The sequence below is a fragment of the Chiloscyllium plagiosum genome, chromosome 27, assembly GCF_004010195.1.
Source record: "Chiloscyllium plagiosum isolate BGI_BamShark_2017 chromosome 27, ASM401019v2, whole genome shotgun sequence".
NCBI lineage: Eukaryota > Metazoa > Chordata > Chondrichthyes > Orectolobiformes > Hemiscylliidae > Chiloscyllium > Chiloscyllium plagiosum.
This window is the reverse complement of record NC_057736.1, coordinates 41,777,577-41,804,340: the sequence shown is the minus strand read 5'-3', so window position 1 is coordinate 41,804,340 and position 26,764 is coordinate 41,777,577. Positions and strand designations below refer to the sequence as shown.

The 26,764-nt window shown below is 43.8% G+C and overlaps 1 protein-coding gene across 7 annotated transcripts in view; it reads left to right on the top strand.

The window, feature by feature from the left end:
- Positions 1–26,764, top strand: part of sh3d21 (SH3 domain containing 21) — a 128,182-nt gene that overhangs the window by 73,787 nt on the left and 27,631 nt on the right. For all 7 annotated transcript variants that reach the window (XM_043717920.1, XM_043717919.1, XM_043717918.1 and 4 more), the window contains 2 exons: positions 11,784–11,898; positions 26,231–26,301. In XM_043717920.1, the coding sequence (XP_043573855.1) occupies positions 11,784–11,898; positions 26,231–26,301 (186 nt within the window). The remainder of the gene's footprint in view (positions 1–11,783; positions 11,899–26,230; positions 26,302–26,764) is intronic.

Genomic DNA, 26,764 nt, shown 5'->3' with positions numbered 1-26,764 from the left:
CAGGAATGAGGCCAGACCTGCTGTGCTTTTCCAGCACCACACTCTCGACTCTAACCTCCAGTATCTGCAGTCCTCACATTCTCCTATGATCCTAATCAATTCAACCTCTGAATTCCCTGAAATTGACCAAAACACTACTATAGTCCCATGTTGTTCCTTCCTTTACCTAGACTCTGGCACTGCCAGGAGTTTCTACTCAGGTCAATCTGTGGATTTGTTTCTGTTGATTCCTCAGTGGTTATGACCATGCCTTTCTCTAGCTAAGAAGCTTATTCAAGGAAATAGACTTGGGCTTTTTGGTAGCTTGCATTGTGTTGTGTTATTTTATAGTGGCATCCTCCTTCCCCACCCTCACCATGTTCTCCTTCAGTTGGTCACCAATCCTTGTAGTGCCTTGGTGTTACACACCCATCTATCTCAGATCAGTCAATGGGAGCTTGAGAGTCTCCTATTTTGGCTAATCATTGTTGTTAGTGTTGTCATGTTCTGTGTGCCCTTTGACCTGCTCCCTGAAGACTGGTATACTCTCCTTAAGGTCTTCCTAAGGCTGATGGTATGGGATATCATTGTTGGAAGTTCTTCAAAGCTGTCTGCATCCAACAGAGTTTTCTCTGCTATAGTGTATGTGGTGTGTGTATATTTAAGGACTTTATGAAAAACTGGAAGGTTATTAAATTGTGTAGATGTTTCCGGAATGAGCAGTGGTTTTACTGAGGGAGAAGGCAACTTTTGTTTTCTTGGAAAAAGAGATCAAGAGCTTAGTGTGAGCTACGATCCACTTGCAGGTACAGAAAGCCAGTGACTTTGGGGGAGAGAAAACAGCTCAGTAAAGCTTCTAGAGTGATACGAGAAAGGAAGTTAATACTCTTGCTTGGTGCAAGATTTGTCTTTGGAAGAGATTCTGTGGCCTTTTGCTGACGGTTGCCTTTTGTCTTGGTTTTGCTTCAAAAATCTGGGAAGTCAGAATGAAGAAAAATCTCCAATGCTGCAAATCTCTCTCCCTTTCTTGATTGGCGTGTTTGACAACCTGGCTACGTTTCTGCATCTCAGTATTTTGTCAATATTTTAAACACTGTGAAGCTGATCTGTGATCACTTTCAAAGACTTGAAACTAGCTTCAGTTAGACTCGAAACATCAGTTCTTTTTCCTCCTTGCAGATGCTGCCAGACCTGCTGAGATTTTCCAGCAGTTTCTGTTTTGGCTTGAAGCTAGCTTGATTTCTATCTGAACCAAATACAGTTTCAAACATCTTCCATCAGTTTACAGCTATCAACAATCCAAGTTTGTCAACAAGAAATCCAGTGGATTATGAGATCAATCTTTGGTTTTCAGACCCGTAATTTCATCCTCTTCAAATATCATCTCTGCACAGTCTTTGTGTCCTTTATGTTGTTTGAGTGTGCTTGTGTTGGGTGACATGGTGATTCAGTGGTTAACACTGCTGCCTCACAGAGCCAGGCGTCCAGGTGTGATTCCCTCCTTGGGTGGCTGTGCGGGTTTTATGTCACTGTCCAAAGATGTGTAGGTTAGGTGGATTGGCCATGCTAAATTGCCCATAGTGTCCAGAGATGTGTAGGCTAGGTGGGTTAGATATGGGAAATGCAGGGTTAGAGGAAGTGGGTGAGTCTGGGTGGGGTACCCTTCAGAGGGTCGGTGTGGATTTGGTTGGCCAAATGGTCTGTTTCCACACTGTAAGGATTTGATAATTCTAAAAATATAGCTCAATATGTTAATAATAGTTTAGATATTACTCAGTTTTACCACCTACACTTGGAAATTAGTTTTAGTTTGTCATAAATAAATGATTTTTAGAAGAGGAGGAGACTAGAAGAACTTCATTGCATAGGATCTGAGAGAAGGGAGATGGCTGCTCCATTACTGAGCTTAAGTCTTGTTGCACCTTGTTTTTGGAAATTAGTTTTATTTTATAGCAAATGGATTAGTATTGAGATCATTAAAAAGAAATTAGTCTCTTAGCAAAACTGCAAAAGGAAAATAATCAGCTGTTTTGGCAATTTGATTGAATCAAAAACTGTGCCAGCATACAGCCGATTGCCCTCGATGAAGTTCCCACTGGACTGTGAAGGCAGACCCTGGAAAGCGTCAGGAGCACTGGTCACAGCCACTGCATGTTATCTGAAAGAATGGAGATGGCTGCTCCTGGATCAAGTTGAAATCTCTACTTCTGCCCTTTGGCAAAGAGCTCTGTGCTCTGGAAATCCTCTATCATCAGGATTAGTTCTTCTAGAAAAGACACTTCAAATAACTGGGAATCCTCTACTGTACGCTAATGGATCTATGTGACCCATTGATCTGATCCTCAGAACAGGAAACTTCCTGCTCTGCCACAATGGCCTCTTCTCCCACAGGAATGATAGCCCACTTCAAGAGCAGGAGATACTTTGTGCTGATGGACTCCTTTGACATCACAATGGTCTTCTGCCCAAGCTGTGTGCTGCAAGCATATTGTAACCCTGTGGTTGAGAAACTGTGCTGACTTCATAAACTGGTTAGATGACAAAACCTCATTCCCATCTGTTTAATTCTATTTTGTATCCCCCATTGAGTCTCTGGCTACACTGATTTCAGCAATGTACAATCCTATCATGCACCCTTATAATTGTTAGATCTCACGTTAGCTTTTCCCTCAGCATCATAGTTATAATTGTATGAGAGAAATCACTCACATATGAGTCTTCCCTTTTCTTGGTCTTGGATACTTCATTTGAACTTAGGACAGTCAATGACAATGTTTTATCTAATATCAAAACTCATGAAAAGCCTTCAATATATGATTAAACATTTAGGAGTCCTCAGTGATTCACTGTCTTGTCAATATATCATCAGCTAGGTTTCTCGCCAGATACAAAACACAGTGAGCTGTTCTCTGCCTGAGGTCTTTTGGGAGAGGCCTGAAGTGATTCTGACATATTGGAAAGTTGGGCTCCAATGAGCCACTGTAGAGCCGGGTGCAGGCCCTCCTCATGGTGGTGTGGCTCAGGTAGCCAAAGGGTTAACTTCATCAAGAGGTAACCTTGTGACATATTGTGTCAGGCATGGAGTCAAAATGTCCTTTGCTAGTTCCGCATTTTGTCTGGAGCCATTTGTCACCTGATCTTTTTTGCAACTGGTCTCTGACTATACCTAGATGCTGGTTTCCTTGGCACTGGGGTCCACCTACTTTAAGATCTGTGAGTCTCGTTTATCACTGGAGTCTGCCTCTTCAGAGGTTTGATGCAATCTGCCTGCCAGAGGCTATTGATTTCACCTGAAACTGGAGTCTGTCAGTGCTGCATTTACCTCTGGAGTCATCTTGCCCTGACATTTTTCTCACTGTTCGAGACTGCCAGATATGAGGTTTTACTTTTGATTAGTGTCTGTCCGTTCTGTGTTTGTGGGTTTTTGCCATGTCTCACTGGGCTAAGTCTGCAGTTTTTGTTACCTTTTATCGTCAGACTGCTGTTTTTTTCTCTCATTTTGCTTTTGCGTTGGAATATGCTGTTGGCCTTTGTATAAATTTCCTCGCCATTGCTGGATGCCACAGATACCCACAGAACAGGGTTTTTTTCATTTACAGATGCTACCATGTTGTATACATGCTTAGAGACAGACAAGGTGCAAGTCTTGGTAGTTGGAACAAAGTTTGAATGATATACGTTACACACAGAGCATGAGCTGATCCTGCTTTCTCATCTAAGAGTAACATTTCTAAATATCCTATGATCTGATGTCATTGTTGGCAATTTCATTGGCTAGTTACTTGATAGCTGCTTCCTTTGGACTGCAGAAGGTACATTTGAAAACTCTAAATGACTATCTGTCAGAAAAGGGTGATGGCTACAGGGAGCAAACTCAAGCTTAGATGGTATAATTGAGACATTGACAATTCGTGTCTTTACAACCTCTGGAAATTCCTGTGTTGCCGGCAATTAACAAGGGTTCAAAATAAACGCTGGCTGCGAGATTAAATTGCTATTTTGAAGTTTTGTTCCAGCAGGCCAAAATTTTGTAAGAGTTTTATCTTTTTGGAAGTTATCACTTTAAAGTGTTATTCACTGCTGTCATGATGTCAGAGTTGCTGTATGACCAATCAGCTCCTCCAGCTTCCGTCACATCAGGGTTGGCCTTGATTGTAACTCAATTACCACTCAACGTTCCATGGTCATTATCTAAACTCAGGAGAATACAAAGTCGAGAGTGTGTTGCTGGAAAAACACAGCAGGTCAGGCAGCATTCGAGGAGTAGGAGAATTGACGTTTCGGGCATAAGCCCTTCATCAGGAGTGAGGCTTATGGGTCGAGGCTGAGAGATAAATGGGAGGGAGTGGGATTTGTGGGAAGGTAGCTCAGAAAGTGATAGGTTTTTTTCCACTTTCAATTCCTTCGAGGAGTAGGAGAATTGACGTTTCGGGCATAAGCCCTTCATCAGGAGTGAGGCTTATGGGTCGAGGCTGAGGGATAAATGGGAGGGAGTGGGATTTGTGGGAAAGTAGCTCAGAAAGTGATAGGTGGATGAAGGTGAGGGAGAAGGTGATAGATTAGAGGGGGGAGTGATGGACAGGTCCGGAGGGTGGTGCAGTTCTGAGCTACCCTCCCCCAAACCTCACCCCTGTCCCATTTATCTCTCAACCCCGACCCACAAGCCTCACTCCTGACGAAGGGCTTATGCCTGAAACATTAACTCTCCCACTCCTCGGATGCTGCCTGACCTGCTGTGCTTTTCCAGTTCCACACTCTCGACTCTGATTTCCAGCATCTGCAGTCCTCACTTTCTCAGGAGAATACCAAGCCAGATTACGGAACCATTGTCGACAAGGTCAGCATTTGTTGCCCATTGACCTTTGAACTGAGTGGCAGAGGGCAGCTCAGAGTCAACCACATTGCTGTGGCTCTGGAGTCATATATAAGCCAAATCAGATAAGGAAAGCAGCTTTCCTTCTTGAGAGAAACAGGTTTTTTTCCACTTTCAATTCCTGATTTTCCTCACTGAATTTGAATCCCACCTGCCGCAGAGGTGGGATTTGGACTCATGCCTGAAGATTGGGTACTGACATTAGCACTGCACCATCTTCCTGATGGCAGTGAATTCACACAGGTGGAGGTGACCCATTACCTTTTACCATCTGCGTACTTTCTACCCACGGGGGTTAAGATGTACATGAGCAATGGCAATTCAGTATGTGACAAGAGGGAGTAGTTTTCTGAATGCTACAGAAATAGAAGATTTAGTCATTGAATTAAAAACAAAATGCTGCGGATACTGGAAATCTGAAACAAACACAGAGAATGCTGGAGAAGCTCATCAGGTCTGACAGCATTTGTGGAGGGAGAAGGGCAGTTAATGTTTCCAAGTCTGATTTGAATCTTTATTGTTGTTGAATTGCTTTTCACTGCTCTGCTGAACTGAGGCTACATTTACTGCACTGAGGCTCAATTTGTTGCACAGTGGTTGTATTTACTGCGCTGAGCTACAATCTACACTCAGTAATGCTGCAGCTATATTTCAGGGTCCCTGCTCATTCTTACATCCTCTGATTGTGGTTAACTGACAAATAACAGCAGCAATTAACTCACAGTGTCATGTTGCTATAAACTATGTTGTAGTGAAGTACCAAGTGTGAGTTGCAGTACTTCCTGCTGTGGCCTCACTGGTTCATGTTAACGACGTATGAAAACATTACCAAGGAGGTGGACGTGTGAATGGAAGTAACAGACAGTTAGATATCGAGTGTGGGGGGCGGTGGTGGGGGTGAGGGATGCTGGGTGGGTGGGAGCTGTGGGTAATAGGCAGAGGACAATGTAAGAGCAGAGATAGCAGGCATAGGACAGACAGCAGTAGCTACACAGGCAGGAAACCAGAAACGCCACATAATGTGTGGGCATAATCAAATTCTGTTAATGAATGTGTGAACAAGACAAAAATTCCCCCAGCAAACTCCTAACCAGACCCAGTTTTATAAAGTGAACCATCTCTGCATACGACTTGATTCTCAAAAAACAATTAATCGTTGCTTATCGCTCCCTTGTTCCTTTCTCGCTCTTTTCTCTTTCCATGATTTTCCTGGAGTCAGCAAAATTCAACATTAAACTACTGTCAGCATCCCTGAGAAAATTGTGGAACTAGAATGAACATAATTACTTGTTTATAGTGTATAGAAAAGTTCCTATTAGTAATAAAATTATTGGAGGAGGGAAAAGGCTGCTTGACTGACAGTCAGGAGTCATCTAATCAGATACCAAAGTGGCTACTCACTTTCCAATTGTGTGGTGTTGGGGGTGGGGGGGGTAATGTTGATGACCATTGGAGTGACAAAGATGAGAGACCTTTTGACTCTTTCAGTTCACTCTCCCCCCACCCTGGGACATCTTACTTTCTCCCTGGACAGTGCATTCCAGCTTTCTCTGATTTAGCGTATCTTTGTATCTTTGACTTCCTTCCACTTTTTGGGTCCTACTTGAGAAATCCTCTCACTCTCTGTTTGCCCTGTTCAATTCTCAGTGTTTTCCTCACCATACTTGGAGATAATTTTGCCTTTCTAGAAAACTCTGACGATATCAGAAGACAAATGATTAACACATTTGTGAAATTCAAATGCGTGTTATTTTACCAGAGGTGTTAGTCCATCGCAACTAAATAGGTTACTCTTGTATATGTGCCTTGTCTTTAAGGAAGTTCAACTTTATTGACTTGATGCCAAACTTTTCCAGCAATTTCTGTTTTTGTCAATTGATTTCGAAACAGTCTAACTGCCAGGCAAAGTCTCAACAGCGTATGCACGCAACACAAAGTGATTAAATAAAATCCAAAACAACTGTATTTGCTGTAAATCAGAAACTAAAAGTTGTTGGAAAAGTTTGTCAGCATCAATGAAGATAAATTAAAATTAATGTTTTAGGGTCCAGTGACCCTTCCTCAGAACCCTTCCTGAGGAAGGGTCACCAGACTCAAAACATTAACTTTGGTTTCTCCGCACTGATGCTGCCAGATCTGCTGAGCTTTTCCAACAACTTCTGTTTTAGTTTCTGATTTACAGTTCAATACAGAAAAGCAATCCATTCAGATTCGTCGTGCACTGACCCAAACAGGCTATGCAGCAGGCCATGCAATAAAGACCATCGAGTATCCTGCTAGATATGTATAAGTGAAGTGGTCGACGGTTCAGAATTTGGCAATGCACGTGCAGATGTTGACCACATGCTTCACCCTGTCAATTTATATGAAGACATCAATGATGTTAAACCATCTGAAATGTTTGTAAAAATTCAAATGATCTATCATCATGGAAATGATGATTACTTGATATTGGGCTAAGATTGACACTGCAGACAGGCAGGAGGCTGGAAGACCACAGTAAGCCAGGCTGCATCAGGGGGTGGAGAAGTCGACGTTTCAGGTGTAACTCTTCTTCAGGACGGTTACACCCGAAACATCGATGTCTCCATCTCCTGATGCTGCCTGGCTTGCTGTGGTCTTCCAAGCTTCTCCTCTGCCTACCTTGGATTCCACCATCTGCACTTCCCTTTTCATCTCTGAGATTGACACTGTAGCAAATATTGATATACTAGCCCTGCAAGTTTTACAAATAAAATTGACCACAAACCTGGGAAGAAGTCATGATGTACCTACAAGTATAAAACTTCCAACATACAAAGGTTCACAATCCCAGATGCAGGTCAATCATGCCGGAGTGTAATCCACCAGAATACTGCAGATGTTCTACATCGTCCACTTTGCTGGATCAGTAATTACAGGAAACCAACAAGCTGTGACCTTACATGAGTCATAATCCATTGACTAAATCAAAGATCAGAGACACAACAGAAACTGCAGCTGAAGATTCACAAAATGCTTGCAGAACTGAATGTGAAAGAAGATTGGAACAGTACAGTTTCTGCTGAATTAATCAAACTAAAATCTCAGTTCGCTCCTGTGGAGGTAAAAATGAACGTTCTATCAGAAAAGATTGAACAATTATTTCATGGAAAATCCAAACTTGACAATGCCATCTTTGAGATTATTGAGTATTTAGAAAACACATCCGCTCAGCCCACAGAAATGAATAAGGATCTGAAAGAATACAGTAAAAAGGGAGAAGAGTTTGAAGTTTTTACCTTGCACTAATCAGAACTAGTATGTAACAAACAGACTTGACAAAGTGTTCACCAATTTATGCAGCACAGGGAGAGAATGTTGATTAGTTGGCTAATTATAGATAGCAAGACGTTAATAATCAATCTTCATTCTCAGACCAAGCAAGTAAACTCTGATTAGGCTGAGTGTTGTCATGGGACTTCACCAGAGATGTTTTTATAGAGCGCCAACAGTGTGAAAAGAGTCCATTTGGCCCAACAAGTACACACAAGCCCTCCAAAGAGCATCCCACGCAGACTTATCCCGCTACCCTATCCCTTATTTCCCATGGCTAACGCACCTAACCTATATATCCCTGAACACTATGGGTAACCTAGCATGGCCAAGCCACCTAACTTGCACACCTTTGGACTGTGGGAGGAAAGCGGAGCACCCAGTGGAAACCCACGCAGACATGGGGGAGAGCGTGAAAACTCCACACAGTCACCTGGGGGTGGAATTAAACTCAGGTCCCTTGCTTTGTGAGGCAGCAGTGCTAACCACTGAGCCACCATCCTGCAGTCTTCAAGACCCTTTTTGTTATGAAGATGGTGCAATGTATGTAGGAACTCCTTTTGCCTCCATACATCGGGGTCTTCAAATGTGCCCTGGTCCCAAAAGCTTTAACAACTCCACTTCTTCTAGCAGTATTCTGGTTTTGTACTACAAACATCATTTTAGTTCTGAAAGAGAAAGAAAGGTAGCAGGATGAACCACAGCTCTGTATCATGAATCCAATAAAAAGATTGCTGGTTTACAGAAAGATCGAGAGCAACTTTCACATAAAACAGATCAGGATCAGCAGGAGCAGCTGCAGAAACATCACTTGAGCTCAAAGCTATGCTGGAGATAATGACATACCTGCAAAAACAACTGAAATGTACAGCGCAAACAACAAAAAGCTACAAATCACTCATGAAACAGTTCTTTCATAAATAAATAATTTAGGGCGGGTAATGACCTAGTGTTTTATCGCTGGACTGTTAATCCAGAGATCCAGGTAATGTTCTGGGCATCCGGGTTTAAATCCTGCAATAGCAGTTGGTGGAATTTGAATTCGACAAATGTCTGGAATCAAGACTCTACTGATGAGCATGAATCAATTGTCAATTGTTGGAAAAACCCATTTGGTTCACTCATGCCCTTTAGGGAAACTACAACCCTTATCTGGTCTGGCCTATATGTGACTCCAGACCTGCAGCAATGTGGTTGACTCTTAACTGCCCTCTGGGCACCTAGGGGTAGTCAATAAATGCTGGTCTAGCCAGCGATGCCGTCATCCTGTGAATGACATTTTTTTAAAAATCAGCAATGATGCTGCAGTGAAAGAACTTAAGCAGGCTATAAGGGAAACCAGTCAGTCACAAACAGCAAGTGGAAGAGGTCAAAGAAAATTAAGGACAAGAGAAGCTGTTGCAGAGGCTGGATTGTTATTCCAGCTGATTGTGAAGGAAGAGTGATATATTGGACCCATAGAAGGCTAAAACTTTGATAAAATTGGAAGGATCCAGGGCTGCAAACCAGAAACTTTAAAATAAGCTGAAAGCTCTTAAAGAACAGGCCAGTAAATGATTTAAAACATGCAAAGTGACTTGAGGAATGACTCATCTATAAAATATAGTATTCTGACTGTAGTGCATCAGGATATGCAAATCCTGGAACATCACTGGCTGTCCATCACAGATGAGGAAGACTCCCTTCCACTCTAAGGGTAGGTTCATACTGACGGGGCTACAACAGGCTCTGTTACACGTGGAGCAGAAGGTGGTCATGGCAAGGGGTGGGAGGGGGGTGTTGGTGTGGCAACACGCCCCTTTCGCTGTTTTTGCTTGGCTTCCACTTGTTCCCGACGGCAAGTCTCAAGGTGCTCGACATCTTCAAGTCTGACTGGTAACTACAGGGGAATCCCGTGCTGTCATCACCAAGGTCCTCCTCAACCATCCGCTCCCTGTGGCTGAGGAACCCCTTCCGGAATCGCAGTGTGTCCTTCGACTACCGAAGGACATGATTTTCACTGTGCAACAGCTGCAGGAGAAATGCAGAGAAAAGAAAGTCTGGAACAACAAATACGATACATGAAATACATGACCACACAGAATATGAGTTCCCTGATTGGGGCTGTTAACCTGGTCCAATTAGGGAATCCTGGCTGACAGATATAAACAGGAGTGTCAGAGGTTCTATTCACTGTAGGAGCTGGCTTTGAGCTAACTCCATCAGTGTCATGTACTGTGCATGTGTAAATATAGGGTGACTTGGTGACAGAATAACTGCCTTTGTCGAGTTATTTCACAGTCCTGATATGGCCAAGGGCCTGCAAATGCTCCATGCTGGGCTATCTCACGAGGGCATTATTTCTTCCACATTGGGCAGTATCATCATCACAAGAACTTAATTTAGCAAGTTATCTATCAATTGCAGAGACTCAGAGGCTCATTTGTTATTGCTAATAATTAGCTAGTCTATATAAAAAGGTGGAGAATGTTGTATGGGTGCCTTGCCTTTAAGAGATTTCATCTCTTGTGCAGTGTGGACACAATGTTATAACCCTGCCTAGCAGGTGGTCTTCCATGAATTTGCAATCTGTACACTCAGAAATGAGTTGGTTTTCTGTAATATCTGCAAAACTTAGAATGGGCTTTATTGTTTTAAATTAACTAACCTGCAGAGTTAATCAATCCTTGATGAATGATTAGACCATCATCACTAACATGACAGTTCCCACACACATGACAACTGAAGGCCAATGAGTATCACTTTGACATCACATGTGACAATTTCTCCCTTAATATGACCCCCATTTTGAAATTCTCCCCATTTTCTATCTACAATGTCAACTATGACTTTGTCGTCTCTGAGTCGTTCAAATGTCTTTCCAGAGATTGAAGCAGATAATCTAGGCAATATTGAAGGGGTGTCATCTTACAAATGAGACATTAGGCTGAAGCCTCACTTACCATGCTATTTGTAGGAGCTTACTGTAAACAATCTGGCTCCCTCTTCAAAACATCTTTCACTGGCTGCTGTGGTAGATATTTTTGATCAATCTGATCAGAAATGACATAACACACCTTTGCAGCACATGGGACTTGAATGAGTGTCTCCTGGGGTCAGAGGTAGGGACATTACCACTGTACAAATACTGTTTTGACTGCTGTTGTATATGTGTCTGAAGGGGTTAGTGTTTAACTGTGTGCAGTAAGCACCACCCAGAGTGACAATGCCATGAAGACATGGTCAGGGGTAAAGAAGGTTACTTGTCGGGGCTGGACCCAAGGCTGGTGTGATCCTGACAATCTCTGATGTAATGTAGGCATATTTCATTAAACTGTAAGTTGTTGCAGTAATGCAATCATCATCATATTATTTACTCAACAAGATTCTGGTAATTAGACCAAAAAAGTGGATATCCAAATCACTTTGGACTTGAAGAAAACAACACGCAACAGCCACAAAATGTATTGATAAACCAGGCTGTGAAAAGAGCTCTGTAAACACAAACATTAGCTTCTTTAACCCTGTTTGGATTTTTTTTCCTGTCACTTTAATCTGCTGCTGTTTTTGCTTCTCACTTTGTGTCTATGCCTGACTGATGTTCACTCTCCCTCTCCCTGTTGCTTCCTCTCTCACTCTCTGCCTCCTCTCTCTGCAGGTGAGAAGGAAGAGCCCAAGAATGAGCGGTCAGGTACTGTGGTCAAACCTGGGCCTCTGAAAAAGGTGCCACCACCTGTAAAAGTGAAGCCAGTGTTGTCAACCCTTCAAAATAAGTAAGTGGAACAATATGATGTTTATAGTGAGGCTAGTGCTGTCTGCACCATCTCCATTTCCAATACTGTAAGGTCACCTCTCTATACACCATCTCTGGATAATGGATAATGTCACTGTGACATTTGTTTTAAAGCAAGTGGATAATTGGGCATTATTAGATTTAATCTGAGAAACTCCAGGTCTCAGATAACAGATGATACAACAGGACATCATAATTGGATGTCAGGGACAAAATGAACCTTCGTATCTCAGATCAGCTATGTTTTTAAACATTATTTAAATGTTATCTTCAACTTTTCTTACCCAATACCTTATTTTCATATTCATTACCATGGTGAGTTCCTTAGTTACACAGCTTCCTCTAGCATCACTCCCTCTTGCATCGCTGTCAGTGCGGTCATGGTCAGCAACTGACACTTCCATTTGGGACCATCTATACCCAATGATTGTGTTAGCAGACCACTGTGCTGCTTTTTGCTTGAGATCTAAGTTGCTGGGGTTGAGTCTGAAATGGAACCTAGAATTCCCAGAGACTGGAGAGGTTAAAGTCAAGAAGCAGTGAGGGAACTGGGGTCTTTTTACACCAACATCCATCATAGAATCATAGAGCTGTAAGCACAGAAACAGATTCTTTGGTCCAACTCGTCCATGCCGAAACAATATCCTAAATTAATCTAGTCTCATTCGCCAGCATTTGGTGCATATCCTTCTAAACTCTTCCTATTCATATACCCATCCCGATGCCTTTTAAATATAGGAGCAAATTACTGCAGATGCTGGAATCTATACTGAAAATGGAAAATGCTGGGAATTACAGTGAGTCTAACAGCATCCACAGTGAGAGAGCAAACCAACGTTTTGAGTCTAGGTGACTCTTCATCAGAGTTGATGTGAAGTGTGAAGGGTTTATAAATGGCAGCATTTATGTAATAGTGTCAGGGTGGAGCACTGGGGGAGAAAGGCTGCTGATAGAATGTGAGAATGGCAGAACAATGGTGTGTCTAACCACCAGAGTGGAAAGAACAGACAGTCCCACTGGAATGGGGGCAGGAGAGAGAAGACATGGTGACAGAGAACATACCAAGTAAAGTGAAAAGAAGGGGAAAGAATGGAAGTGGGTTCACAATCTGAAGGTTCTGAACTCAATATTAAATCCAGAATTCATAAAGTGCCTACTCTGAAGATGAGAAGTTTTTCCTTCAGATTGCACTGTGATTCGCTGGAGCATTGCAGCATGAACATGCAATCAGGATGCTGTGTTAAAATGACTGGTTATGGGGAGATTGGGTCTGCAAAGCACTCACTCAGTCTGTGTTTGGTTTCTCCAATGCAGAGTAGGCCACAGTGAATGCAACTGACCAAATTGGAGGAGGTACAGATGAAATGCTGCTTCACCTGGAAAGACTGTTTAAATATGACCCCCAACCTTCTCCTACACTGAGGAAAAAACCTTGGCTGTTCACTCTATCCACGTCCCTCATGATTTTATAAACTTCTATAAGATCACTCCTCAACAGCTACAGCAGCCCTCCAAGTAGAGCGACCATGTACCCAAAGGAAGGGATTCCAATCAGCAGCCATCCCCCATCTATAAGTAGTCTCAGACAGTCATTTCAATAAACCAGACATCTAGTTGGATAGGTGACCTGGTGCCAACTTCTGTAAATGATTCCACTCTTAACCACACACCGTTCCAGTTGCCAATGTACACACAATAAATTATACAGTGACATCACAAATGTGCACCTGAATATGTTGGCCTGGAGTTACTCTTTAATGCAGCCACATATGTTTGGAATGATACTTTTTAATCTTTCTCACATCATGTCTGGTGACTGAGACCTATTTCTGAACAAATTCTGAGTTTATTTAGTCATCTTTTGCTCACTTCTTATTGGTACTCCTCATCAAGCAGCTCAGTAGGGACAATACCTCCAGGTACATAGTCTCCCAAAGAGAGCCCAGTTGTCAGTTTGGAAGTGGTGGACATGCTGAGCAAGCATTTTGTGTCAGTATTTACAGAAAGGGAAGTGGTCAGAATGCTACACATATAAGGAAACAAATGAATGAGGTGAAATCTTCCAGGGCTCTGACTGTTGCAGGCTATGGTACAATGTGTGGCAGAATCTGCTATCACTTCATGCCATCTCTTCTGCTTTTCACAAGCAGTGTGGCAAGACTCCCGCGAGGCAACACCAAAGTGGCAATTGACAGGGATTAATGCCTCGTTAAATGCTTTGTTAATGCCACAACTTGCCTCATTAATATTCAGGCTCCCGTTTTACCAAATGTGGAGAGAAAGCAGATTTAACTTTTCTGGTCTCGTAACCCTTCTTCAGAACTAATGGTAGTCAGGAAAAGGTTTGTATTTATGCAGAAGGTAAAGTGAGGAGAGATGGAATGGAGTAAAGAGATAGAGCCCAAGGAGAGAGAGGGCAATTGTACATAGACAGGACTGGGTAAAGGTCAGCTTGGGAGAATGAACTGCTGCAATGGTGGCTGACAATAGGTTGTGTGTGGGAGCAGCTCATGTGATGACAAGGTCTGGTGTGTGGAGATTGGGGGCAAGGAGATGGGAGAACTTGCTCAGGCCCTAAAATTGTTGGACTTGATATTGAGTCCAGACTCTGTAGGATTCCCAAGCCTCACTCCACCCTCAGCATATATACCAAACATTTTCATGGCTACTCTTAATTCTGAAGAAGGATCACTGGATTCAAAATGTTAAACTCTTCTTCCACGCCACAGGTCCTGCCAGACCTGCTGATTTCCAGGTTTTTTGGCTCCCATCTTACCAAACTTGCTAACAAGTAGAAGTTGGGACAATGAGGCAAGGCAGCGGGCACCTGGTGGATTCAGCTCACCACTTACTCTTATCGTCCTCCATGTTGTATATGACCAAACCTTGGCCCAGGATCTGATTAATGGGTGCCACATGCATACACCTTTCCTCCACATCTGGTGTCTGCTCCCCCATCACAAACATTCTGGGACTTTAACTATTCACTGTGCTCTGGAATCACAGTTGCAGGGGGCACCAGCAACCAGCATTGAAAGGCTGCAGCATTGACACAGCACAAGAGGAGAGCATTCAGCCCACAGACTGGGGCAGACTGCATCTCAGTGATGCTCATGTACTGTCTTAGCGCTTGCATGCTCATTGTATCCCTGTCTGGTCGTGCAGTCACATGACCAGGCAGCTTGCATTGTTACTCAGCAGTCCTCAGTCTGGGAGGTAGTGTCAATCCCCAACAACAACCCCTTCCCCACCCCATGTGTCAACAGTTCACTCAGCAAACACATTGCAAGGGAAGCCACCTCTCTGAGTCTGAGGGCAGTGGTCCTCAGTGATGGAGGCACCCTTCAATTCGGAAGGTCCCAGCACAATCACTCAAGAGCAGCCTCCCATTGCAGTCCAGGGAATTGGACCTGGTCAGGTATCCAGTCAGGGTGATCTCACTCAAGGTTGCCATGATTCTGCAGTGCAGGCAGTGGTCCATTGTCTCTGTAGAGGCAGGTCCAGTGTTAACACAGCTGGGGAAATGCCCAGGCACCATTCAGGGGTCTGCGATGTCTTGTCTGGTACTATCTAACATGTTGATTTACCAGTTTGTTCCCGGGGTTGGAGGGTTTGAGCTATAGGGAGAGGCTGACTAGGCTGAGGCCTTAAATCTGAGAACATCGTGAGGTGTCTAGAGATTTATAAAATCATGAGGCGCATGGATAAGGTGAATAGCCAAGGACTTTTCCCCAGGTTAGGGGAGTCCAAAACTAGAGGGCACAGGTTTAAGGTGAGAGGGGAAAGATTTAAAAAGGACCTGAGGGGTAACTTTTTCACGCAGGGTGGTGCGTGTATGGAATGATCTGCCAGAGGAGGTGGTAGAGGCTGGTACAATTACAACATTTAAAAGGCACCTGAATGCGTTCATGAGTAGGAAGGGATATGGGCCAAGTGCAGGCAAATGGGACTAGATTTATATAGGATATCTGGTTGGCATGGAGGAGTTGGACGGAAGGGTCTATTTCCATGCTGTATGACTTTATGCTGGTCAAGGGGATGAGTACAGTCGCTCCATTAGGTCTGTCCATGGAAAGTAAGGGTGACTGGGAGGGACGACTGGCCATTGCTGTGGGACCATGGTTGTAGTTTTATCTTCAGGTCTGGGCCAGCCAGCCTTCCGGGAAGGCACTGTACAATTGTGGAAGAGTGCAGCAGGATCAGTAAAGGGGGGTAGGCTGAAGCATGGGTGGGAAAGGGGTAATGGAGGGAGGGTTCATCCACAGTCAGGCACACCCCAACCTCAATGACCACACCTGGCATGGTCACCTCCTATGTCAGCATGTGCGCCCACCCTCTGTTATGCTCCCCGAGGTGCCAGTATCTGGGCCGGTCGGAGAGTTAGAGGTTGCAGGAGGCAGCTTTGCTGATGCTCCTTCAGTAATCTTGCCTTCAGAAGTCAAGGATGTCGGGTTTTAATGGAGCAAATGTTCCGCTGCAGAGATCGAGGGCAGCCTGGTGGAGCCTGCAAATCAGAACGTAGGCGTCATGGCCAGTGGTTAGAAGTGGTGTGAAATGATTGTCCGGGTTTCCTCGAAACCTTTTTCCTTCTGTGAGTGGACCCCTGAACCCCATGTCCAGCTCTGAAGTTGGAAGACATTGTTGGGAATGGCACTGGCTCACTAGCTGACATACACAAACCCTTGCCAGCTTAGAAGGAAATTAGTGATAGAGGGGTTTTACTGTGGAGTGATGAGTGGGACTTCTTCATCAGATGGGACATGAATGTCTTGGCATTCCCATAGGATCAGTCTTTGTCCTTCTCCTGCAAGATCCAGGATGTTGTTTCATTCATTCACATTTATTGCCCATCCCTAATTGCCCAGCGGTCAGTTAAGACTCAATCACCTTGCTGTGGGTCTGGAGTCACATGTAGGCCAGACCAGGAAAGGGTGGCAGTTTCGTTCCCTGAAGGACATTAGTGAGTGTACAAGGGCCTGGAGAACCTACAACATCTGCCAGAGCAGGCTGTGCAATCAGATGGTGCCATCGTTGACTGAGGTTGCCACCCAGCTCAGTGGTTTCTTCAGAGAGGGGGTGGGGGAGAAATGTGGGCAGGGCAGAAAGAAGATCATTGACTTTTTCTCTTCTGCTCGTGTGAGAGATGGGTTCTACGACAATCATGAATGGATTCATGGTCATCATTAGATTTTAATTCAGATTTTCTTTTGTACTGAATTAGAAATTCCATCACCTGCAATGGGCAGATTCAAACCTGGGTCTGATGCAAATATCAGTCACACTTTAACCCATACAACTCTCTCTGCCTTCTTATAGAATGTCCACTCCTGCAATAAGCAGAAAGGGTCTGAGGTCTACCAATGGACTGAGAATCAGCACAAGGGCTACGCAGTGTTAGTGGTTTGGAAGTTTGTGGAGGCAACAAGAGCAAATGAGGGATGTTATTGCATGCTATGATGAGAGTGGCAGAGCATGAGTTTTGGTGAGAGATGGGTACAGTAGCAGAGGTAGTGTGGGACTCACCCTGACAGAGTTGGGAAGGCCGATGACCTTCTTTCTGCCCTGCTCCATCTTCCTCCCCACCCTGCAGACAGCACTGACCTGGGTCACGACCTCAGACAAAGCTGTCAGGGCCTGATGACAGAGCCTCCCCCAGCAGAGGAAGGCTGCCCTGATCACCAAGTTCTCCAGACCATTGACAGAAATCAGGATGCCAACCTCCCCTTCTCTGACATCTTCAGACTCTGATCTTGCAACCTGGAGAATGCCAGTGTTCCTCCAGATGCTCAACAGGCTTTTAAAGGTGGCATGGGCACAAGGGAAGCTGGTGATTTACTGAATGTTTACTGAGTGGGGAGTTGCTGTGGAAATGGTGCATGTAAGATCGAGGAGAAATCGGATATGAGAGATGCTACGGGGGTGGAGTAGATAATTGATAAAGTGAGTTTGGTAGCATAGGGTGAGATAGGGCAGAGGAGAAAAAGTCAAAGTACAAGAACAAAGAAAATTACAGCAAAGGAAAAGACCCTCCAAGCCTGCGCCGATCCAGATCCTCTGTCTAAACCTGCAGCTTATTTTCTAAAGACTTGTATGCCTTTGCTCCCTGCCCATTCATGTACCTGTCTAGATTCATCTTAAATGATGCCATTGCTCCTACCTCTATGACCTCTGCTGGCAACGCATTCCAGGACCCACCACCCTCTGCGTAAAGAACGTTCCACGCATATCTCCCCTAAACCTTTCCCCTCTCACTTTGAACTCGTGACCCCTAGTAATTGAGACCCCCACTCTGGGGAAAAAGCTTCTTGCAGTCCACCCTGTCTATACCTCTCATGATTTTGTAGACCTCAATCAGATTCCCCCCTCAACCTCTGTCTTTCTAATGAAAATAATCCTAATCTGCTCAACCTCTCTTCATAGCCATCGCCCTCCATACCAGACAACATCCTGGTGAATCTCCTCTGCACCCTCTCCAAAACTCAACGTCCTTTTGGCAATGTGGCAACCAGAACTGTACACAGTATTCCAAATGTGGCCGAACCAAAGTCCTATGCAACTGTAACATGACGTGCCAACTCTTGTACTCAATACCCCGTCCAATGAAGGAAAGCATGCTGTATGCCTTCTTCGCCACTTTACTGACCTGCGTTGCCACCTTCAGGGAACAATGGACCTGAACACCTAGATCTCTCTGTATATCAATTTTCCCCAGAACTTTTCCATTTACAGTATAGCTCGCTCTTGAATTCCATCTTTCAAAATGTTTCACCCCGCATTTGCCTGGATTGAACTCCATTTGCCCATCTCTCCAAACTATCTATATTCTGCTGTATTCTCTGACAGTCCCCTTCACTATCTGCTACTCCACCAATCTTAGTGTCATCTGCAAACTTGCTAATCAGGCAAACAATACCTTCCTCCAAGTCATTTATACATATCATAAATAACAGTAGTCCCAGCATGATCCCTATGGAACACCACTGGTCACAGTTTTCCATTTTGAGAAACTCCCTCCTACTACTACTGTCTGTCTCCTGTTGCTCAGTCAGTTCTCTATCCATCTAGCTAGAACACCCTGAACCCCATGTGACTTCACCTTCTCCATCAGCCTACCATGGAGAACCTTATCAAATGCCTTACTAAAGTCCATGGATATGACATCTACAGCCCTTCCCCAATCAATCAACTTTATCACCTCCTCATAGAATTCTATTAAGTTTGTAAGACATGACCTTCTCCGCACAAAACCATTACTGATAAGCCCGTTTTCTTCCAAATGTGATTAGATCCTATCCCTCAGTATCTTCTCCAGTAGTTTCCCTACTACTAATGTCAGGCTCACCAGTATATAATTACCTGGAGTATCCCTGCTACCCTTCTTAAACAAGGGGACATTAGCAATTTTCCAGTCCTCCAGGACCTCATCCGTGTTCAAGGATGCTGCAAAATTATCTGTTAGAGCCCCATCTATTTCCTCTCTCGCTTCCCTCAGTAACCTGGGGTAGATCCCATCCAGCCCTGGGGACTTGTCTACCTTAATGCCTTTTAGAATATCCAAACCTTCCTCCTTCCTTGTGCTGACCTGACCTAGAATACTCAAAGATACTCAAAAAAGGTGACGAAGGAGGTTGATGAGGGGAAAGCGGTAGATGTGGTATATATGGATTTTAGTAATGAACCCCATGTGACTTCACCTTCTCCATCAGCCTACCATGGAGAACCTTATCAAATGCCTTACTAAAGTCCATGGATATGACATCTACAGCCCTTCCCCAATCAATCAACTTTATCACCTCCTCATAGAATTCTATTAAGTTTGTAAGACATGACCTTCTCCGCACAAAACCATTACTGATAAGCCCGTTTTCTTCCAAATGTAAATAGATCCTATCCCTCAGTATCTTCTCCAGTAGTTTCCCTACTACTAATGTCAGGCTCACCAGTATATAATTACCTGGAGTATCCCTGCTACCCTTCTTAAACAAGGGGACATTAGCAATTTTCCAGTCCTCCAGGACCTCATCCGTGTTCAAGGATGCTGCAAAATTATCTGTTAGAGCCCCATCTATTTCCTCTCTCGCTTCCCTCAGTAACCTGAGGTAGATCCCATCCAGCCCTGGGGACTTGTCTACCTTAATGCCTTTTAGAATATCCAAACCTTCCTCCCTCCTTGTGCTGACCTGACCTAGAATACTCAAAGATCTATCCCTAACCTCAATATCCATCATGTCCCTCTCCTCAGTGAATGCCGATGCCCTGCCCACTCTTCCTCCCTACTCTGGAGGTAGCACTGAGCTGGGCAGCAACTTCAGTCAAGGCTGGTAGGATCTGATGGCACAGCCTCCTCCGTGGGGCAGCATGGTGGCTCAGTAGTTAGCACTGCTACCTCACAGTGTCAGGGACCTGGGTTCAATTCCAGCCTCAGGCAACTGTCTGTGTGGAGTTTGCACATTCTCCCCATATCTGAGTGGGTTTCCTCCAGGTGCTCCGGTTTCCTGCCACAGTCCAGGTTAGGTGAATTGGCCATGCTAAATTACCCATAGTGTCCAGGGATGTGTAGGTTAGGTGCATTAATCAGGGGAAATTTAGGGTAGGGGAATGGGTCTGGGTGAGTTATTCTTCGGAGGGTCGGTGTGGACCTGTTGGGCCAAAGGGTCTGTTTCCACACTGTAGTGATTCTATGATTCTATGAAAATTCACAAGGCCGTGTGGCAGGAAAAGCCCACCAAGAAACTTGATGTACTCATACTTTGCCATAAGGTTCAGCCCAAGGACTCACCTACATTAGCTACAGCCAAATACCGGTAATGCTGTAAATAATGATACAATAGAGTGACAAGCCCTCAGGACCAGGTGGTTTCCATCCAGGGATTTAAAGGAAGCAGATTCATTGCAGATTCCCAACTACAAACTGCCAGTGTCCAATCAACTTAAGAATCATTCCTTTGAATTGGACAATTGCGTACTACATTCAAGCAAGGTGAGAGGAGTAAAGTAGGAAATTATGGGGAGTGGTTCACTTGTCCATTGTTTGGAAATTGCTAGTGTCCTTATTTAAGAATAGGATGATGGAAAATCTTGGGGTTGTTTCTCAGCTAATCAGAAGCAGGCAGCATGACCTTATAATGGGTAAATCACGCCTGACAAACCTGAATTTTAAGAAAAGTAATTGAATTTTTGGACAGTTTTTATTTAAACGGACGTGGATGTTAGTTATTTGGTCTTCTGGAAAGAATCTGGTAAAATTCCCCATAACTTGAAGTTAAAGGTTTCCAATGGGCATTCAATAAGATGCTGCATAAAAGTTTACTGCTTATTTGTGCAGGTGGCAGAGTATGGGACCACCTTTTGACATGGATAAAGAAATTGTTCACTAACAGAGTCAGGATAAATGGGTTACTTTCAGGCTGACAAAATGTAACTAACGGAGTGTTGCTAGGATCAGTGATGGGGCAGTAACTGTTCACCATCTCTACTAATGTCTTGGATGAAGTGTGCACTATAGCCAAATGATAGGTCGGGAAGCAAGTTGTGAGCAGCATAAAGATTCCACAGAGGGATACAGAAAGGTTAAGTGACTGGACAATAATTAGGCAGATGGAGTATAATGTGGGAAAATATGAAACTTTCCCCTTGGCAGGAAGAAAAGAGAATCAGAAAATTATATAATGAAGAGAGACTGCAGAATGCTGCAGTACAGTCAGATCTGATCATCCTCAGACAAAGATGTTAGCATGCAGCAGGTAGCAGATAAGAGAAAAGCCAGATTGAATGTTGCTCTTTACTGAAAGAGAAATGAATAAAAATGTGAAGAAACCTTGGTATATCTATATTGGACATTGCTGAGGCTGCACCTAAAGTATTGTACACAGTTTGAGTCTCATTAACTAAGGAAACACATGTATTGGAAACTAATGATTGTAATGAGGTCAGCCGGATGGACCTCATAGAATATGAGTTCCCTGGTTTTAGATTAGATTCCCTACAGTGTGGAAACAGGCCCTTCGACCCAACAAGTCCACACCAACCCTCCAAAGAGTAACCCACCCAGATCCATTCCTATATATTTACCCCTGACTAATGCACCTAACACTACGGGCAATTTAGCATGGCCAATTCACCTATCCAGCACATCTTTGGACTGTGTGAGGAAACCAGAGCACCCGGGTGAAACCCACACAGACATGGGGAGAATGTACAAATTCCACACAGACAGTTGCCCAAGGTGGGAATCGAACCCGGGTCCCTGGCACTGTGAGACAGCAGTGGTAACCACTGAGCCACCATGCCGCCCCCGGCTGGTTGGGGCTGTTAATCTGATCCAATCAGAGAGCACTGGCTGACAGAGATAAACATGAGTGAACAGAGGTAAACTCTGAGAACTAGCTCTGAAGGAGCTAGATCAGTATCACGGACTCTCCACACATAAGTACAGGAGGACATGGTGGCCTGATACCAGCTTCTGTGGAGTTATTTCAGAAGCACTTCATTAGCTTCACTCAGTTGATTGCGAGGATGACGATATTGTCTTTTATGAAAATGTCAAGCAGGATGGCCCTGTGCAGAGTGGAGTGTAACAGAATGAAAGGTGATCGAATTGAAACAAATAAAATCCTGTGGGAAACAACCAATGCTTGGAATCGCAGTGGGTCAGACAGCATCCGTGGAGAGGGAGCAAGCTAAGGTCTTGAGTCTAGATGACTCTTCATCAGAGTTGAGAGATTTATCTCTGTTTGGTAACCAGTAACATTGAGGCACTGTGGCAAAGGCAGTTATATGGAGTTAGGCTGCAGATCAGTCATGATCTCGTTGAATGGCATTGAAAGGTTTGAGGAGCTAAATAGCCCAACCCTGTTCTAATGTATTGTTATTGGATGCTAATCAGTAAAGTGAAATGGTTTGTGGTGATGCATATTCAATTCAGATCTGAGCTTTGAGGAGTTTTCTAGTCTACACTCTGACAAGCAAAGTGCAGATCAAATGAATAGTGGCTTCTGAAAGTAGGTCTCAGCCCAAACTGATCCATCATTACTGGTCTAGCGCCTGAGGTATACCTATGGAAGAAACAGAGATTTGTGGTGAGATTGGTTAGTGATAGCTTAGTCTGTGAGGTACTGACTTTGGTTAGAGAGTGGGATAAGCAGTGGTGATTATCAGTGAGTTTCAAATGAGGAAATTGATTGGGTGAAGATTTTAATCGACCAAGTTTATTGGACTGCTTTTAACATCACCTTCCCACTGCATTACTCAAGTTCATTTCTCAAGATACCTCACCAACTGTCTATTGAACCAATTCATGCTATCACTTCAATGACCTCTCCTGATAATTTATGCCAGAAAAGAACATTTAATGCCAAAATGTTTTACCTAAATTGACCCTTTTAATAAGGTCATGCACAATTACATAACATTGATGGCTGTCAGTGGAACTAAACTCCAACCAGACCAGGCATATAACAACTGTTCAGATAGAGTGTTGTGACATAGTGGTGGTATCTCATCTGCCCTGGAGAGGCATCATTACAAATCTGAGCAGGGTGATTGAAATAACTATGACATTTGTCCATCCAGAGTCAGAGTTTCAAGGAGTGTATGCACCCCGATTCTGCTAGATTGAAAAATGACCGATGGAGTTCAGTTTGGATAAATACGAGATATTGCATTTTGGTACAGGACTTAAACAATTAATGGTAGGGCCTTGCATAGTGTTGTAGAACAGTGGGACCTGGGGTTTCAGGTTCATAATAATTTGAAGTTTGCTTCACATCTAGACAGCGTGGTTCAAAGGTGTTCAGCACGCTTGCCTTCATTGCTCAGTCTTTCGAGTATAGGAGTTGGGAAGTCATGTTGAGATTGTACAGGACATTCTTCTGGAGTACTGTGTGCAGTTCTGGTCGCCCTGTTATAGGAAAGATATTATTAAGCTGGAGAGGGTTCAGAAGAGATTTACCAGGATGTTGCCAGGTAGTGAGGTTTGAGTTATAAAGAAAGGTTGGATAGGCTCAGACTTTCTTCACTGAGGTATAGGAGGTTGAGAGATGACCTTATAGAATTTATAAAATGATGAGGAATATAAATAGGGTTAATAGTAGGTGTCTTTCCCCTAAGATGGGGAATTCCAAGTCTAGGAAGCACATGTTTTTAAGGTGAGAGGAGAGAGTTTTAAAAAGACAGGAACAAATCTTTTACACAGAAGTTAGTTTGTGTGTGGAATGAACTTTCAAGGAAGTGGTGGATGTGGGCATAGTTATAATGTTTAAAAAACACTTAGGCAAGTACATGAATAGGAGAGGTTTGGAGGGATATAAACTAACAGCAAGCAGATGGGACTAGTTTAGTTTGGGATAATGTTCGGCATGGATTGGTTGGATGGAAGAGTCTGTTTCCGTGCTATATGACTCTATAACTATTATAACCTGCATTTATTCAAAATTCTTCTACCCCTACCCTAACTCCCAAGTCCTGTTCACCTGTTGGCACTGTGCTAACTGACCTACTCAGGTTCCTAATCTGGATGTGACTGAAATATAAAATTCTACCATCATGTTTAAACTCTCCATGGTCTTACCACACTCTGTAACTCCTCCCAGGCTACAACCCTCAGAAATGTCAGTCCTCACTTCCTGACAAGGTAATCCTCTCCACCATTGGCAACCATTCCTCCTTAATTCTGCATTTTGTCACTGGTCATAATATTCCTTTATATTGCTCAATGTCAGCTTTTTTCTGATTACAATTTGTTGAAGCTCCATGGAATGTTTCACTTTGTTAAAGGTGCTATGTCCATGCAAGTTGTTGCCTTCACTGTGTTACAGGTGCAGTTTGTTATAAAATATGAGGAATAATAATATATCTTAAATAGTAAGATAGCAGGTGGATTAGAGAAGAAAGGAACTGAAATCTGCTGATCCACAGTACTTCAGAGTTGTCCAAATAAAGAACAAACACAGAAAATAAAAGCAAGACTTCAATTTAAAACGTCTATAAAGCTTTCCTTCAACTGCATTTGGAGTGTTATGTGTCCTTTAATACACTGTACAGATTCACGGTGGATACATGGGGTGTGGGTGTTATTGGCTGAGCCAGCATTTATTGCCTGTCCCTAAATGCCCTTCAAAAGGTGATGGTGAGCTACCTTCTTAAACTGCTGCAGTCCAATTATTGTAAGTAGCCCCACAAAGCCATTAGGGATGGAGTTCCAGGATTTTGACCTGGCAGCAGTGAAGTTACAGTAATGAATTTCTGAGTCAGGGTGATAAGTGGTTTGGAGGGGCAGTTTGAAGATGGTGGTGTTCCCATCTACACGCTGCTTTTAACTTCGAGGTCATCATAACCATAGGTTTGGAAGGTGTTATCTAAGGGGACTTGGTGAATTTTTCTAGTGCATCTTTTAGACAGTATACACTGCTACTACTGAGCATATATGGCAAAAGGAATGGATGTTTCTGGGTGTGGTGCCAATCAAGTGGACTATTTTGTTCAGGATGATGTCAAGTTTCTTGAGCATTGTTGGAGCTGCACCCATCCAGGCAACTGGAGAATATCCCATCACACTCCTGACACTTGCCTTGCCGATGAGGGATAGGATTTGGAGAGGTAGGAGGTGTGTTACTCACCACTGACCTGCTCTCATAGCCACTGTATGGCAAGTCCAGATGAGTTTCTGGTCAATGGTTATCCCCAGGATGGGGGGGGGAATTCAGTGATGGTGATAATATTGAATGTCAAAGTGTGATGGTTGAAATCTGTCTTGTTGGTGATGGTCATTGCTTGGCACTTATGTCACGTTAATGTTGCTTGCCACTTGTCAGCCGAAGCCTGGATATTATCCAGGTGTTGTTGTATTTGGACATGGACTGCTTCAGTCTCTGAGGAGTTGCAAATGGTGATGGACATTGTGCAACCATTAGCAAACATCCCCACTTCTGACTTTATTATTGAGGGAAGGTTATTGATGAAGCAGCTGAAGATAGTTGAGCCCAGGACACTACTCTGAGGAACTCCTGCACTGGGGCTGAGATGACTGATCTCCAACAATCACAACCATCTTCTGACATGCCAGATTTGACACCAACCCATCGAAAGATTTCCCACAATGATTTACAGCTAACTGTGTGGCATCCTTCCATTGGGTATATTAGTGATAGTATGGATCTAAAACATTGTCAAATTAAGACAAGGGGAGAGAAAGTCACATTCAAGGATATTCAAGATTAAGAGCAGCTTTACATAAATATACTTTATTTTACCTTGTTAAGAAATGCAGAGGCAGTGGGATATTGAACAGATGATTACAAATGCTGTCATTACAGAGTTAATGGAGAACAAGCTCTCGCTCCACAGGACCAGAAAAAAACAGCCAGAGACAGGAACAGTGATTCAGGTAAGTGTGCCAATAGCAGATTAACATTACACCTAACTGAACCCACAGCACAACGCAGAATTGGAGCACTGCTCAGTGCTATAGCCAATCAAACCGCCCCATGAAACACTGCCTAGCACAGTCCAAGGAATGTTTGCTGGAACAGTGTAGAGGGGGCTTTACTCTGAATCAAAGCTAAATTGCACCTGACCTGTAACATGGTGCTATCCTACAATGTTTTATATAGACAGGGTAAAGTAAGGAGGTGGGGTGGGTGAGATAGGTGAGAAAGGATGGGGTAGGTGAGGTAAGTGAGTGAAGGTGTCATGGGGTGTGGTCAATGGATGAGAGAGTAGTGTGTGTGGAGTCAGTCGGTGAGGGGATAGTGTGGGTGTGGTCAGTGGGTGAGGGGGTAGTGTGGGTGAGGTCAGTGGTTAGTGTGGGTGTGGTCAGTGGGTGAGGAGGTAATGTGGGTGTGGTCAGT